Source organism: Pristis pectinata, chromosome 2 (assembly GCF_009764475.1).
Source record: "Pristis pectinata isolate sPriPec2 chromosome 2, sPriPec2.1.pri, whole genome shotgun sequence".
NCBI classification, from domain to species: domain Eukaryota; kingdom Metazoa; phylum Chordata; class Chondrichthyes; order Rhinopristiformes; family Pristidae; genus Pristis; species Pristis pectinata.
In genome coordinates, this window is record NC_067406.1 from 118228249 (window position 1) to 118244964 (window position 16716).

Below are 16716 nucleotides of genomic sequence, written 5' to 3' on the forward strand. Positions count from 1 at the left end.
AAGGTTTGTTCTAGCTTAATCTGTGTAATGTGTACTCCACACCACTCCAAATAAAGGCAGTAATGCTTCCAGCTCTTTGTTGTTGAGGCTTCAGAATGGCTCAGGAAATTCCCATTGTGCGAATCCACACAAATGTGCATGGGTCAGAACTGAGCAAGGGCATTCACTGTGACCAGAAAATCCACAGCATCTTTTTTCCTTTATTGGTGCATTAATTTGTTTTAGTGTTAATTGTGATTAATTGGTAATCTTACCATAATCAGATACTACTACTTAGTGCAACACAACTACTTGGTCTTCTGTCTTTTGTTGTCAATTTGCTGTGTGCCCTATATAACTCCTTGTAAAGAGAAGAAAATATTATTCAATTCAAACATTGTTGATGCATACATTTCTGATGGAATAAATGACAATGTCCTAACTTTGTGAAAGTCCTGATATAATGACCCTTTCTAGCAGCCACAATGCAGTTCATAATGGTGAAATTCAACTACAAGCAATAATAAAGTAATCAAAACAATCTTCTTCTTTATGTTTTTTTCTCTCATTGTTCTTCCCAAGTGAAAACAATGTGTTTAAAAAGATGGATCTGTTAGCCTACACGAACCTAATCTGTTGATTATACTTCGTTTTCCCACCTCAGCCTCTCACATACACCTCTAGAACAGTTTAATATACTAAATAAAAAGGAAAAAGTTGTTCCTGGAAAACATATTCAGTATTAGTTTATGTACAAATTAAGTTGAATTACAGCAAAAGCTTTCTGACAAATGGGCACAGTTACCCGCATTTGGACTTCGTTATTGTGGAAACTGAATAATAAAAATGTCAATTAATTTGCAAGCACTGTTATACCAGAAAATTCTGGCAAGCAAAGGTCAGCAATTAAATTATCAAATGCATTTTAAAATTAAGATAACTCAACTTTTGTTTCTGCAAGGCATGCAAGGTATGAAAAAACAGGTAAGCAAGATTTTCTGGAAGACATCCAATTTTTTAGTTCTTTTCTTTTATTCCCCAAATGCCGCATTTAAAATATTCTTTTGTGCAAAATGCAAAGTAATAAAGATTTCCTTTTTCTCAGTAAAAGCAAATCTATCCAAGACATGAGCAACTAGAAAGTAGCAACTTCACAATTCTTTAATAATATCGCAGAGGTAAAACAAACTTAACAGTGAAATACTCAATGATAAAGGCTGCTAAAATTAACAAAGAACATGGCAGCAAAAATATGCAAGTGCAATTGACCCATGCATAGCTCAGATTACAAACAAACTGTATATCTATCTCAACCTACCTAAAAGAAGACTGATTGTAAAATGGATTGTGTACATTGCCCTTGTTCTTATATCCTTTCTCATGTGGTTTGGAAACTCAAGGAAATAAGCTTCCAAACCATATGAGAGAGACAGGCACCCAGGATCCAAGCTGCTGAGCATCATTCCAAAAACAGCTGTTGAGAATGCAGGAACTGGAGCTGGGCCAAAGTCTGTTGAGATATAAGGTCTTATAAATTAAATTCCCCACAAGGTCAACTGATTCATCTTTCAATGATAAGAGACATGTGGTTTTATGTTTGGTGCTTTCCATTCAATCCCACCATGTGCAACATGATCTGGACATATCCAACTGACATTTCATGCAAATGATTATATAACCAAGTAATAGCTGGGTGAATGAAGTCATTGCCAATGAATCCAGACAACAATAAAGAACAAGGCAACAGCTGAATTATCAATTTTTGAAGTGTTATATCATTAAATACTGCTGTAAGAATGATGTCCAGCTAGCAGCTTTACATCCTGAAAACCTAACTTGCTGCTTTCCCATCCAACATCACTTAAACAGTAGCATTTGCTGTCACACTGCACATATTATTAACAACACATGTTTCAATAAAAAGGCAAGGACAACCCAAGAATGTACATCTTGCAAGAACTCTGCTACTTCTGCTCAAGGACAGCATATATGTCAAAAGGAAATAGTCACAGAATCCTCCATTTTGTCATTACTGATGGAAATTACTATTATATAGCACACTCATAAATTACGTGATTAAGAGCTTACATTAGAAGAAAAACTTAATCTCTAGGATAATCATGATTTGCAATAGCTGTGTTAAAGGAAACAGAACTAGAAAAAGGGAGTGGGATAAAAGAAGAAACCCCTTGTATTAAATTTGACCCTTAGAAAATTAAAAATTGGTGTTAACATTACAGGAGAAAATTTTTCAAGTTCATCTGACCATAAACTCACTAAAAAATGTACCAAAATAACAGCTCCAATTGCATGGTTTGCTATCATTAGAAATATCAGAGGTGGATACAAATTTGGGATGTTGAACAAAGTCACCACAACATACCCATCTGCATATAACTCTGATAAGATGTATAATAACTCATTACAAAATGCTAGTACGACTCTCCTGGCATAAAATTACATTATTAAAATTGAGGTGGCATATTGGCACTGAAAGAACTTGAGGAGTAAAATCTAATTATGGCCAAAGTGAGCACAGCCCGACCACCTGGGAAAGTTTCACAGCCCCGCTATTTGAAATTCTTCATTGCTTATGTTATCACTCACCGAATGTCCTCATTAACCTACTTGACAGGAGGACCACTGCAATCACATGAATGTTGGCATCACCTTTATTCATCCCTTCCCCCGCCTACTAGCAACTTAAAACTATTCTTCTCTCTTCTCCAAGTTTGACAAAGGGTTTTTGATCTGAAACCTTTACTCTCTCTCTTCAGATGCTGCCTGATTTGAATGTTTCCAGCAGTTTTTGTTTTTACTCCAGATTCAACCTTCATCCTCCATAACTGCTGCTACCTTGAACAGATGAATCTTCTGAAGGGACTGTTCTCTCAGTGATTTCCTGGTTCACTTATCCATCTCCTCTAACCACTTTAGACACACAATATTGAATTCAAAAATTTCAGATAACCAGCTTTTCCCCCCTCTTTTCACTTATGTTTGCTAGATATTTCGATCTTCATTTGTTCTTTTCTTTCTCATCATTCTTTCTTAAGTCTAAAGCTTTGTCCCATGGATAAAATATTTGGCTTCCAATACCCACACCATCTTTCTCTGTATTAGGAATGCTTATTCTCTGTATTAGGAACACTTCTGCTCAATCTGCAAGGGTAACCATAAGCTTCCAATTGCCTATTAGTTTAATTTGCCATCACATTCCCATGCTGACTGTTTTAAAAGAAATCTTTATTAGTCACGTGTACATCAAAACACACAGTGAAATGCATCTTTTGCATTGAGTGCTCTGGGGGCAGCCCGCAAGTGTCGTCATGTTTCCGGTGCCAACATAGCATGCCCACAACTTCCAAACCCATACGTCTTTGGAATGTGGGAGGAAACCGGAGTACGAGGAGGAAACCCATGCAGATATGGGGAGAACGTACAAACTCCTTGAAGACAGTGGCAGGAATTGAACCCGGGTCTCTGGCGCTGTAATAGCGTTACGCTAGCCGCTACACTACCGTGCTGGCTGTTCTATCTTTGACTGCCTACACCATTCCAACAAAGCTCAAAATAAGGTCAGAACAGCACTGCATTTTCTGTCTATGCACGGCAATTGCCTTGGCTTTCAATACTGAATTCAACAACTTCAGATAACCAGGTATTCCTGTTTGTGTCGGAACTGGCCAGCTCTGATGAATGGTCATCCACCTGTAACATGAGATCAGTTTCTCCTCTCTTCACAGATGCTACCTGAGTATTTCCAGCATTTTTCTTTTATTTTGGATTTCCAGCAACTACTGTTTTTTAGCATATCAGAGTTCCAGCATTTTTTTCCTCTCTACTGCCTTTATTTCTCTTCCTCTATGCTGCAAATTGATTAGTCATGATTAACAAACATTCATTGCCTCTTTTAGATGCCAACAGCAGCATCTGTACCACTTGGATAACATTATCTCTACCCTTTCACAGACATTACCTGTGTTCTCTCCTCCAAACCCCTTCTCAGCAACTTTAAAACAGCACATTTTCTCACTTTTCCAGTTCTGATGAAGGATCATTGACTTGAAATATTATTTCTGCTTCTCTCCACAGATACAGTTGTGACCCACGGAGTATCTCCAGAATTCTCTGCTTTTATTTCAGATGTCTGGAACCTGAGTTTTTTTTTACTTTTCAGTTTTTATTCATGGTGGTAAAAAATTGGCTTTCCACAAGAGATCTTTTATTCCTGGTCTACTTTTGCCTTTAGCAGAACTATGCTAGATCTAACTGAATCATAATGCAAAAAATTCTTTCTAATTGCACAGTTTCATTTCCTAAAACCTCAGTCCAAAACTACATTCCCTTTTGATTGGCTAGTTATGTATTGGCCAAAAAATTAATAATCTGCAGGTATTTTTTGAATAATTCTGCATCCTCCATAACTTTTACAACTATGCTGTCCCATATATTATGAGGATAATTGAAACCCTCTATTGCTACTTCCCTGAGTTACATTTCAGATATTTACCTCCAAATATGTCCTCTGATGGATTGGAAGTCCGTGATACACTCCAGTATGGCTCGTCTCTTTTCTATTCATTTCAATCCATTTAGTCTCATTTGATAATACTTCTACAATATAATCCCTTCTCACAGCTACAAATTGACAGTTTAACTACTCTATGCTTATCTTCCAGATCATTAGTCCAGGTTTTTGGATTACTTGTCCAGTGGAATAACCAGTATGTTGCTGTACCCATTAAGATTGGAGGCAGATTCCTGCTGAGATCTGCCATGTAGTACAAGCTGACAAGACGGCACAACTTTGAAAACATACCTGATTTCAATCCCTCTTCCTCTATTAACCAGAGACATAGATAGATTAATTAATGCCTTGTACAGGTATTCTTATCAGAAGTCCAAGAGTTTTTCTGCAATTGTTCAAAATGCAGAGATATTGCACAGATAGTAAAACAGATAATTCGTTGCAGCTAAAACTCAGCTTACATTCCCTTGAGGATAAAAACTATTGCTCAATTTTATGAAAAGGTATTTGATAAAAAGATTAAGATTTGATAAGAAGATTATTCTGGTGTGAGCATCCAGAATATTGGTACATAATTGTGAAAATTAGAGGGGTAGAAATCATAAAGCACGTTGCATGCAGGAGAAATCCAAACTTAGTTAAGTATTGTGAATATTGAGTCAATTAAGACTTTCAAGACTGAGGCCATTATATTTTTGTTGGTTAAAAGTATACACAAAGGGTGCCATAATCTTGTAATCAGGTTTGAGGGAAAAAAAGTAATGCAGCTAAGTGGTTCTAGAGACTGAATCGCTATTCCTGTTCTAAAATGCAATATCACAGCTGAAGCAAAGAATTAGGCCATAAATATGGGGAGACGTGTCCCCTCTTTTTCCATCTAGACATTTGTTTATGCAAGGATGCCTTTAAATGAAGGTTATGATTGTTAGCTGATAGTGTTGGATGGCAGATCACTTGTTATTTCAACCAGCTGACATCTTCATTGGATGCTCTTTCCAAACAACCTGCTCCAAAAGATCACTCTAAACTGCACAAGTGTTGCCATTTTCGCTTAACACCAGCTGTCTTGAAGCCTAGTGTCAAATTAGGGGCCATGTGTACCGAAGAAGTTACTGAGTTTATCACTGGCATGATTGATTCCAAGAACTTCTCTTGTATTTGGCCTAAATTCAATTCAATTGTTACAATCAGTGGTCAGTTTCTAACATGGTTTTGAATCGAGATTTCAATGGGCCGATATTTAGAATCTATTCTTCTGCCTTATTAAAATATCAAAATTATTTGCACTTTTACAAACACAATGTTTTCCCCTAAGTGTTTTGTTTGTCCCCCAGCCTAAAAATTTCAAATGCTAGAAGATTAAGACATTTCAAGATCAGTATTCAAAAAAATGTAATGAATATCCTAGGATATACTTAAACCCAATAATTATCAGGACACATTTTGTGCACATGTATAGAGATTCTGAAATTGCTCTCAAATAAAATGATAATAACCAGTCACATGCTTTGTCTAAATTGCCTGTTATGCCAAATATGTTGACTTTTAAGTGGAGAGGAAAGAAAGGACTTAAATGAAAAAAAAGAAACATGAAATTCATTAGCTAGAACTTCTGCTGCTCAGCACTATCCAGAGTAAAGCAGACAAGGGAAAGACTAAGGATAGGTATCATGTGCTATGATACCAAAAATGATGAAAAGCCTGTTGACATCCAATCTAAACTGCCTCAAAAACATTAATAATGGAAAATTACTTACTGGCTTTTGGAAAAATAAGAGAAACTGAAGTGAAATATTATTCATTATGACATTGATTTACTGCCCTTTTATTAACATTTCTTCAATTTGCAGATAATCCAGGATAATTCAGGAAATCCTTTACTATTTTTGTGAAACTACAAATTTTTACAATTGATATGAAGCCTGGTGGGTTTGTTAAATGCCTCCATATAACATATGTACATCAGGAATACTGCTATATGGTTGGTTATAGCAGTATTCCTGATGTACATATGATATATGGTTGGTTTTTACACAGAAATTTTAAATCAGATCAAGGGACACCTTTTATCTATGATTATGAATGGAACATACAACGGAAAAAGATAGTTCCTTCACAGAACAAGGTGATTCAAAATCAAACAGTAAAGCAAGAGAAAAATATAAAAACCAAATGTATAGAACATAAAGGAAGCATAAAGGGAAATTAAAAGTTAAATCACTTGGTAGGCTATGACACAATAAAAATGTTAATTTTCTAAAAAAGAAAAGCAAACAATAAAATTTTCCAATAGTTTTCCATTACAAAGACATGATTTATAGTCATCTCCCGAACCATTAACTTGTGCTTTGGCGATATTCAAATGGTCACATTTCTTCCTACTTAGTTTGCACTGAATGGATTTAAGTCAACTCGTTTAAAACTTTTGCGCCTTAACCTAAGGGGTGGTTCTCAGGAATCTTAGAATTAAACAGCAAAAAACAAGAGACATTTCAGGCTACTTTTGTATTGCATTCAAAATATCAAGTCACTCAATTTTCTGTTTCCTGCTGCACAGGTAAAAAGAATGTTCAATCTCAGTGTAATTTCAATGATTTACATGTTCTCTCAAATGCATAAGATATTGGTAAAGGATAAACATAATAATTGATGATTACGTAATATCAGAGACATGGAAAGACCCTTTTATGTCAGAATGTGATCAGCAAGAAATAATATAGTGGAAGGATGGCTTTATGAGTCTCAATCCACATACATGCACCCATCACCTTCCTTTCTTGTCAGATTCCATAATTTGCAGCCGTGTTGTCTCCGCTAATCACCTCCCAGCCTCTGTTGCTATTTCTACCTTTCCATCCTCACCTGGATCCACCTATCGCTTGCCAGCTCCTGCCTCACTCCTCCCCCTCACCTCTTCATATTGACTATCTCCCTTTTACACTTTCAGTCCTGAAGCAGGGCCTTGACCTGAAAAATCAATTATCCCTTTGCTTCCACAGGTGCTGCCTGACCAGCTGAGTTCCTCCAGCTGTTTGGGTTTTGCTCCAGGTTCCAGTATGTGCAGACTCTTGTGTCTATATACACACTACTTTGTGTTAGAGGACAGAAAAAATTCCACATAACACAGGTGGTGAAATTTAAGGAAATTGACAAGGTTTGACAGGATCTGACATAAGACGGTTCTTAAGGATGTGTACTGGGATTTGAGCTTTTAATCACTTAAGATCAACTACTTGCTGGAAAAGGTAGAGTTGTATACAGAGGTTTGCAGTGATAGAAGCAAGATACAAAAGAGGATAGACAGATTGTGCAAGTTGGAAAAATTATGTATCCAAGGCAAGTCAGGACACTTTTAGTTATGGAGAATAGGGACTGTGGAGGAGCTCAGAAACTGGAACAGTCCTTTCTACACCGCAAGCTGTCATATCCCGAAACCCATAATGTTGAATATCTTTGGTTCATATGTTACAATACTCTTCGGTTAAACAAGTTTCTCAATTTATAACTGAACTATCAAATATCTACTTCTGCATGAAGAAATGGTTCCTAAATTCATTCCTGTAAACCCTATCCCAAGTTTCCCAGTCAGTGAAACATTTCTCTTTATTTATGCCAACAATTTCTTTCATTGTGATGAAAACCTTGAATACTGGCACAGGGTTGAAGTGCTCATTGTCTGTTCCTGTTCTCTTCCTGACCCCCATCTCACCCCTTGTTCCTTTCCCTCATCAGTAAGAAAAGATTCTGAAAACTTTGATCAAATCAACCCTAACTTTCTACATTCTAGATGGCAACTACAAACATCAAACAATCTCTCTACTATACTAAATTTTGGGATCCAATTTCAGGAGAGGGATCAGAACATACAACCTTCCAATTCAGTGGTGGTATGAGGATTTGTATCACATCATCTGCATTGGTAATAAATGTGGTGAATAACTGAAGGTCCAACACAGATCCCTCCTGGAACACCAGTTAAGTCCTAATCCTGCCAATTAAAGTACTTGTGCATTAGACTCACTGTGCCCAGGTGGTCAGCATTGTCATATGGTTTAGGAGCCCAACACTGGCATTTGCTGTAGATGAAAGCAGTGGGCTGAAAAAGAGCAAAATATTCTGAGCTGTGTTTTCTCTGGACAACCTTCTCAGTCAGCTGAGCTTTCCATTTCTTCCAAAGTCCTCTTGAATAGTTAACCCCACGGAGGTCTTGACCATATGCATCTATCTCCCAGATGTCTTTGTTGCTGCCTGTTCTTTATATATCATATATAGTTGTGCTTTTAGGTGGGTGTGGATCTCCAGCAGGTTATGACACAGCGGCTAGATTTTGGGAATATCCAGTGTCATCCATCTAATAAACATAACCAATCCATTCCAAACACTATTGACTTCGTAATGAATGTATGTTGATGAAATTAGCACTCTCTGAGACACCCAAGTTGGTGACCTTGTCCTGCCAAGAGATTGAATGAATGCATCCGAGACAGCAAAGGATGAAACTTTTAAGCTGCTTCTCATGCCTTGCATATTTTATCTCGGCCTCACTTCTGTGGGGAAGTGTACTCAGGACACTGGCTTGGCAGACTTGCTGTTTGGTGTCCTCTGTTAGGTTGCTATTTCTCTGCACATTCTTGCTCAGATTGTTGATAATAATTGCAGCATTTCTAATGTAATATCAAGTGAAAGATTGCTGGTGATTGTAGAACCTAGATATACGAAGTTGTCAACAACCACCAATGTCACACTGACGGTATTATGGCAATGTCCTGGGTCATGATATTCACCTTCCCGACATTGTTGGTAAATTCAAACTTTACTGGGATGAATCTTTTCAGAAGCCACTAACAAGCAACTAAACGGTCTCTTGGCCATTAGTAGGGCGTGCTAGTATGGTATTTCAAAGCAACCCCCTCATGTGAACCTGGCACACTTCTTTTCTTGGCCCTCAGATGGGCAAGGCTGAATAACTTTCTATAATGAGACACCCTATGAGATAAGCTGAAGGCATATAACAGCAGCGATGAGAAGAAAATGCCAAAGTGGCAAATGCCAGAACCCAGTTCTGTTTGACTCTGCTTCTGACATCAAAGATTTCAAACATTGCTTTGTCAGAGCTGACTTTATCGCTCGTTGGTAGCTTTGGATGGCAGCTAAACTTCATCAACAGCTTGAATAAACTGCTACTCACACCACTGATTGCCTTGGTGAGATCCAGGAAGGTAGTAAATATAATGGCATTCTTTGTTCACAGCCAATCTCTTGCTACTGCCAAACTAAGATGATCATATTGAATGCAGATTTCCTAACTTTAAAAAACTCTGGGATTTGGAGTAGATATGTTCATTCAAGATCTATAACCAGGTCCAACAAATACTTTTCCCATGACGCTCAGTAGCATATCTCAGTAGCTGTCACAATTGTGGTTGGCTTTGTTCTTGTATGAGGTCACAGTCTTTGCATTAGCATATCCTGCAGTACAAACCCATCACTCAAACAAAGATTGAGAAACTCAAACAAATGCTGTTACAGTGACAACTTCTAGTGTTTGCTAGTTTCAGGCAAAATGACATCATCTGAAGCTCTGCCAATGGTGATGATATTTTCCTCGGAGTACAATTGAAGGCATGTTTCACCCATCCCTTCATTTGTTACAACTGGTGATAACCTTCCCTGTCTTCGCTTTAATGGATTTTTTTTTTGCAGATGAACCCATTGTCTTTTTGATCCCTTTGCATATGTCCTTAGTATTCAGTGTCAAGAGGACAAATACGTGCTCTGGCAAACTTGTACCCAGCAGTTGTTGGTATAATACTTAGCAACATATTTGATTTTATTTTGAATATTTTCAGTTGGGTTTTCATTATAGTTGGTGAAGATGGCTCTTATACCAGTGACAGGTTTCCTTGCAGCATTGTCGGCCTCGAACCAGTCATCATCTTTCCATTTGTATTTCTCATATATTGAGAATGCTGTGCTGTAAATGGTGCTTCAATTATATTCCAACAGGTTTTTGCACTCTGTATGGGAGTGCTAGGGAGTGAAATAAGAAAATGGGAGCAAGGGTAGGCCATGTGGCCCCTCAAGCCAACACTGCCATTCAATATAATAATAACTGATCTGCCCCAGGCTCATCTCCGCTTCTGTACTGGTTCCCCATAGCTCTCAATCCTCTTTAAATCTCTGAATGATCTAGCCTCCATATTCCTTCAGAGCAAAAATTCCAGACATTCACCACCATCTGCGTGAAGAAGTTATGCATCTGTTTTAAGTGACCATCCCCTAATCTTTTAACTATGTCCCATCATTTGAGATTCTACTACTATTGGAAATATCCAAATATCTATCCTGTCGTGTCTCCTGGAGATCCAAAGAATATAAATCTAATTTCTTTAGCTACCTGTGATAGGACAACCCACTTGTCCCAGGAATTAGCCTACTGAATCTCTTTAGAACTACCTCCAATTGGTCTCGCAGAAGTAGAAATAAGATAAGATAAAACTGATAATTCCATAAGAAGTAAACAAGGCATTCCATCATACAATAACTGTGTGTATGTGTGGTGGTTGGAATGCAGCAAACTGCATATTTGGATTATTCTGAAATGCAGAACTGAACTTGCTTCAAAAGGACACTTGCTTGCTTCTGATAGAGATCGCTGAAGACTACAATATTGCATGTTGTCCATAGCCAAGAAAATGAGAAGCAAGTCATTTATGTGTATTGTTCTCCAACTTATGAGCCAATTGCCAAAACAAAAAGTCAACATATACAGCATACATCAATATTAGGCGTCTCAAAGGTGTCTGCAGGTTAGTTTGTAGCTATGTCATTCCAGGATTTGCAATCTGCCTTAGTATTGTGCATTGATATATCCCAGAAAATACCTTCTTCGATTTATTGTAGATTCTGTATCCATGAGTACTTTTCAAATGTTTTTGAGATAACAATCACGAGGAGAGGGTAATTCCCTCACCCTGAATAGAGATCCAGAGGAATGACTGAAAACCCTATGTTGCAGGAATTTCTCACAAAAGTAGGAAATTCTCTTATTTCAGGAATAACATACTCAGTTAAAGTCAAGTCCTTGCACAATTTATCCCCATCAACTAAATCAATTGACAACTTATAATAGTATAAAATGCAATTACTCTGATCAGAATTCATTCAATGGATAATGGTGAAGCAAAAAGCAGATAGATTCAACTATGGTGTTGCATTTGGGTGAGAATCATCTTCTGTGCCTAAAGGGCTGTTTAAGATTCTAGTACATAGAGAACACCAAAATATTGTACATAATTGTATGTCAGTTTCATTGCAAGATGATACAGCTTTCAACGTAGACTTTTGCATGATGCCTGGGACAGTTAATACTCTAAACATATATGATAGTTATTTATTCAATTTCTACTCTATATTCTGTTTGCTATGGTGTCAATTTTGGAAGGAACCAAAGCAGGGAGTGGGTGGCTCTGACCCTTGTTTGATAACAAGGCAAATATTAGCAATTATTAAATTTATTTACAATCTTGTTAATGCTGATATTGCAAAAAAGTTAGCGAGGAAAGAATGTAAACCAGTTCTAAAAGTTGCTCCAATCTACATTTATTGAAGCTGATAACATTTTAGTTTAATTCTGGCAAGTGGTGTTTCAAGGTGACAGACTTTCAAGCTGGCAGACCAAATCTTCACAACAGTAATAATAGCATCTTCCATCCAAAGATATGAGAACCACTGAAGGTTGGCTTTGCAATTATAACAATCCACTACAAATAATCTGGAGGAACACGGTCAAGAGGTAAACAACTGGTCAACAACAACAAGAAAAACAAATGAACTACATACTTGAAATAAATCCATGCCAAAATTACTTAAACTATTTGGCACAGAGATCAATTTGCATTCACAGATGTGTGTACATTCCCATTTCCTTTTGGTGCAAAGAAACATTATGTAAGATAGGTATTTTTCTTTTGCCCAATGAATTCTTCTTCAATACATTTTTGTTTACTTTCTTAAGAGAGTTAAAACTTCATGTACAGTTATAAAGTCTAGAGAGTAAAATATCATTAGTTTGAAAAATTTTGAATCAGCCACACAGAACAGCAGTGAGCGAGGAGCTATTACACTCCCTACAGTTGCAGGGGAAAGTGCCTGGAGAGGGGGAGGGATGAGCGAACCAGGGAGTCACCGAGGAAGTGGTCTCTGCGGAAAGCAGAAAGGGGTGGGGAGGGAAAAATGTGGCTGGTGGTGGAATCATGTTGTAGTTGGCGGAGGTTTCGAAGAATGATGTGCTGGATGCATAGGCTAGTGGGGTGAAAGGCAAGGACCAGGGAACCTCTATCCCTGTTCTGTCTGAAGGGAGGTGGAGTAGAGCAGAAGTGCAGGAAATAGAGGAGATGCCGGTGAGAGCTTTCATCAATCACAATGAGGTGTTACACCTCCTATTGTTGCAGCGGAAAGTTCCTGGGGAAGCAGGTAGGGATGGCGAGGCGTTACACCTCCTCTGGTTGCAGGGAAAAGTTCCTGGAGAGGGGGGAGGGATGGGCGAGGTGTTACGCCTCCTACCGTTGCAGGAAAAAATGCCTGGGGAGGGGGTGGCATCCAACATAATATTAAAATCGCAGCTGTTTTGTTTTCAAGCAAGTATACTGGACTAGCAACATGTAAGAGATTTAACAACAATTTTTTTATAAAGATGGGAAGGGGCATTTTTATACAATAAACCTAAAAGTTCACTTATTGTTAAACACTAAACAGCTCTTACAGATGTTTTCTTTCATTCAAACAAGGTAAAAGACCAACTGAATCTCCCCTTGCATTGAGCAGGATTCTTTTGCAAATCCAGAACCTAAGCTTACAGCATTTTTGGCCCAGTTCCTGAGCTCAATGCTGGAGTGCAACTGACTGCTCGGGTCAAAACACTGACAGCATTTTTGGGATTTCCACCTTGACATGCACATGTGGAAATGTGGACATTACTGTTATTTATATAGGGTAATGTTGGTGAATACCAATGGAAACATTGACAATATCCCAGAAAATCCAGGTCGGAAGTAAATTGGAATAGGTACTGTTATATTTGTACAATTATGCTTCCAATTGCACAATTACTTATGCATTCATTATTAATATAAATACACTAGTGCATGTGTTTTAATATTTCTTGGTATTTAGTTCAAGCACGTTCATGTTTCATTCCTTCCTCTTGGCCTGACACACAATGCTACAGGGCAACAAAATGTTTTGTCTACTAAATTGTTTTACCCCTAAGGGGGTGTTAATGAGTATAGGGAAGGCAACTTGGGCTGGAATTTAAAACTGTACCTTTTCAGACAATCAGTCAACAACTGGAGTTTCCACTGACATCTCAAATGCAAGATACAGGTAGATTGTGATCTCCCTGGAACATTCCAAGAACAAAGTGCACCAGCCATACTAGCTCAACAAGTATCTGCTATTTTAAAATAGATACTAGATGTATCAAGGATTCAGATCTGTAACTGTTATGAGGAAGAATATTAAATATACCATCTTTTGAAATATCATGGATCTCTGATATCTGACAGTGTGCACCCATTGTGAATACTTCGATTCATCTTGTTTCGGCCACTTTTTTTTGGGTCTCCTAATTTTTGAGGAAATATCCACCTCACTGGATCCAACTGACATATACATTGGCATGTAAAAATGGGAACATAATGTAATGACATTGCTTTATTCTTGTTCTCAGAATGTGGAGTGAAAAAACACACAAGGATCATGGAAGAAGCAGTTAAACATAATCTAGGGTTAAAGAAGGAAACCTATGTGAATCCAAAGGAAAACCTAACTGGCAAATTACAATTATAAAACACATTTAAGGCCACCTGTGAGAAAAGGTGCACTGACCACACAACACAAACGAGGTCTGCATTATTAGCAGGAATGGGCAAGAAAAACAAGCTCACCTGTGAACATTTTTGTCACCATTTTGCTTTGTCTTCTGGCAGAGCAGACAAGCATCAGCCACGGTGGGAAAAACTCATGATGAGATGCCAGAAGCTCTGCAATAGTCCGTGTCAAGCCTGTTGGTTTTTGCTCTCCTTCAGCATAATTGCAGCCTTCATCAACAGAGTCCACAACGATGAAGAGATTCTGTTGAGGTGGTTTTATTCCCAAAAGTGGCAGGAGTACACACCTTAAATAAGAGACATGAAACATGTTACTAGAATCTCACACAACTTTGAAAGTACACTTCCTTCATTGGAAAATAGCAATTACTTACATCAGATTGTAGGCCAGAGCCTCTATTTTTGTTTCAGATCCAAATAAAGCTCAAAAGAATTCTATTTTCAATTTTGGTGCCTCAGGTTTGAGAGACTAAAACAAAAACTTTCTTTTTTATGGATTAAAATAGTCACCACACATTATACCTCTGTAGCGGCTGCTACCGTGATGCGAAAGTAAGACACTAGTCGATGAGTTGCAGAACAAAACTGATTTATTTTCCCACCTTGCATGGGCCTTTTAAGAGGAACGGTTCCCGCCCACCGAAAACGGAAACGATGTATGCGCTACGTCATCAAACTTCTCCCGCGCGCAGGTTCTCCCCGTCGCTCGGGGAAGACGAAGGCCCAGTGCCATCTTGGGCCTCGCCACTCCGACGATGTGTGAACTGACCGCCAAGCCGGTTCACCTGCTCGGACGGTGAGTCGCTACACCTCCATATTAAAAGTTTTATAACTGATGCATATGGGACAATGATGAGGAAGTGCCAATACGGCTACATTCAAAATGTATGTAACCTTAGTTACTTTGGGCTAAGGAATTTGAGCTTAAAGCTCTTATCAACATAAATAGTGCATTTCATTACATATCCCTGACTTTTGTGATGTCAATCATATTGTTGACATTTTTCAAATATCTTGCAAACATAGTGGTAGTACCCAATCCATCCCAGATATGCTAATAACAAAAAGACACAAGATAATAAATATTTAAAAAAGTACAACACATTCCTATAAATTTATCTGTTTACTTTCAGAGTTTGGAGACCAGCTAAATTTTCATCTCAGATAATGTAAACCATTGTCAGCAACCACTACACTATAACATATTTAACTTTCATCTGCATGTCCTGTATTAAGTTTCACTGGTTTGCCTTAATCAATGAGCTTTTGCTTATGGTTGATATTTTTCAAAAGCCATCATTTGTAGAACATCTTTTATGATTATTTTAAAAAATGCACTTGGTAGAAGTAATAAAGACAGTGAGGGAACAGATGTTGGATCTTGGATGGAGATTTTAAAAACGATGATTGAAAACTCAATCAAAACCAGGTTCCTTAAAAGGCTTTTTACGAGGAAGAGAAAAGATTGAACATTTAGGTTGTAATTCCAGAAATTAATGCCAAAGTTCTTGAAGGCTTTGCTTGGCAAAATAGAAACCTGAAAAAACACAGAAGACCAGTGCCAAAGGAGCAAGAAAATTCACAGCATTGTTGATTTGGGATACGCTGGGTCAACGAGAGATTTAAAGACAAAAGCAATGAATTTAACTTTCATGCATTTGGGGACCTGAAAGCTATCGCAGAAATCTACATGGATCATACTGTTAAGAGAGGTAATGAACAACTACAATGGAAAAAAAATGCTAAATTTTCAGGTCAATATTCTTTCACCAGGAGGGTATGGGCAAGTGGATGTGAAAGAAATTGAACTTAGAAAGCCAATATTATGGTAGGCATCGACTTAGGAAACCAATAAGGATACTGTAAAAACTGAATCTGTGGGATAAAACTTCACCAGGAGAGTGGTTGATTCAGGGAATGGAGGGCTGGCACCATTTCAGAGCTAGAAATTGAGTTTGGTTATGAATGTAACCCATTTGAAGCTCAGGTCTGAAAAAAAAGATTGCCAAGGTTTTGCAATCAAAAGTATGGCTGAATTATTATAGTTTGCAGAATGACTCAAAACAATAGTCAATTTTCTTGATATTCAGTTTTAGAGCTGAAAATGACTATGACTTTGGGGGGGTGAAAGGCAGAAGTGAATGTTATCAGTTCATTTGTGGAAGTTGATCTACATTTCTGGTTGACATTGCAATGGGGATCATGAGGCAAAGTGGAATCTCAGGCACAGGCAGTGGACTAACAAGGTGCACTAACAAGATGATTATGCATAGGTGAAGAGAACCATCACTGAAGTGGCATAGGATACATTTGCAT

The 16716-nt window shown here is 37.9% G+C and overlaps 1 protein-coding gene across 1 annotated transcript in view; it reads right to left on the reverse strand.

Moving 5' to 3' along the window:
* Positions 1–16716, reverse strand: part of ankrd50 (ankyrin repeat domain 50) — an 88044-nt gene that overhangs the window by 28232 nt on the left and 43096 nt on the right. Inside the window, exon 2 of the mRNA XM_052044886.1 lies at positions 14458–14687. Coding sequence (XP_051900846.1) covers positions 14458–14687 — 230 coding nt within the window. The remainder of the gene's footprint in view (positions 1–14457; positions 14688–16716) is intronic.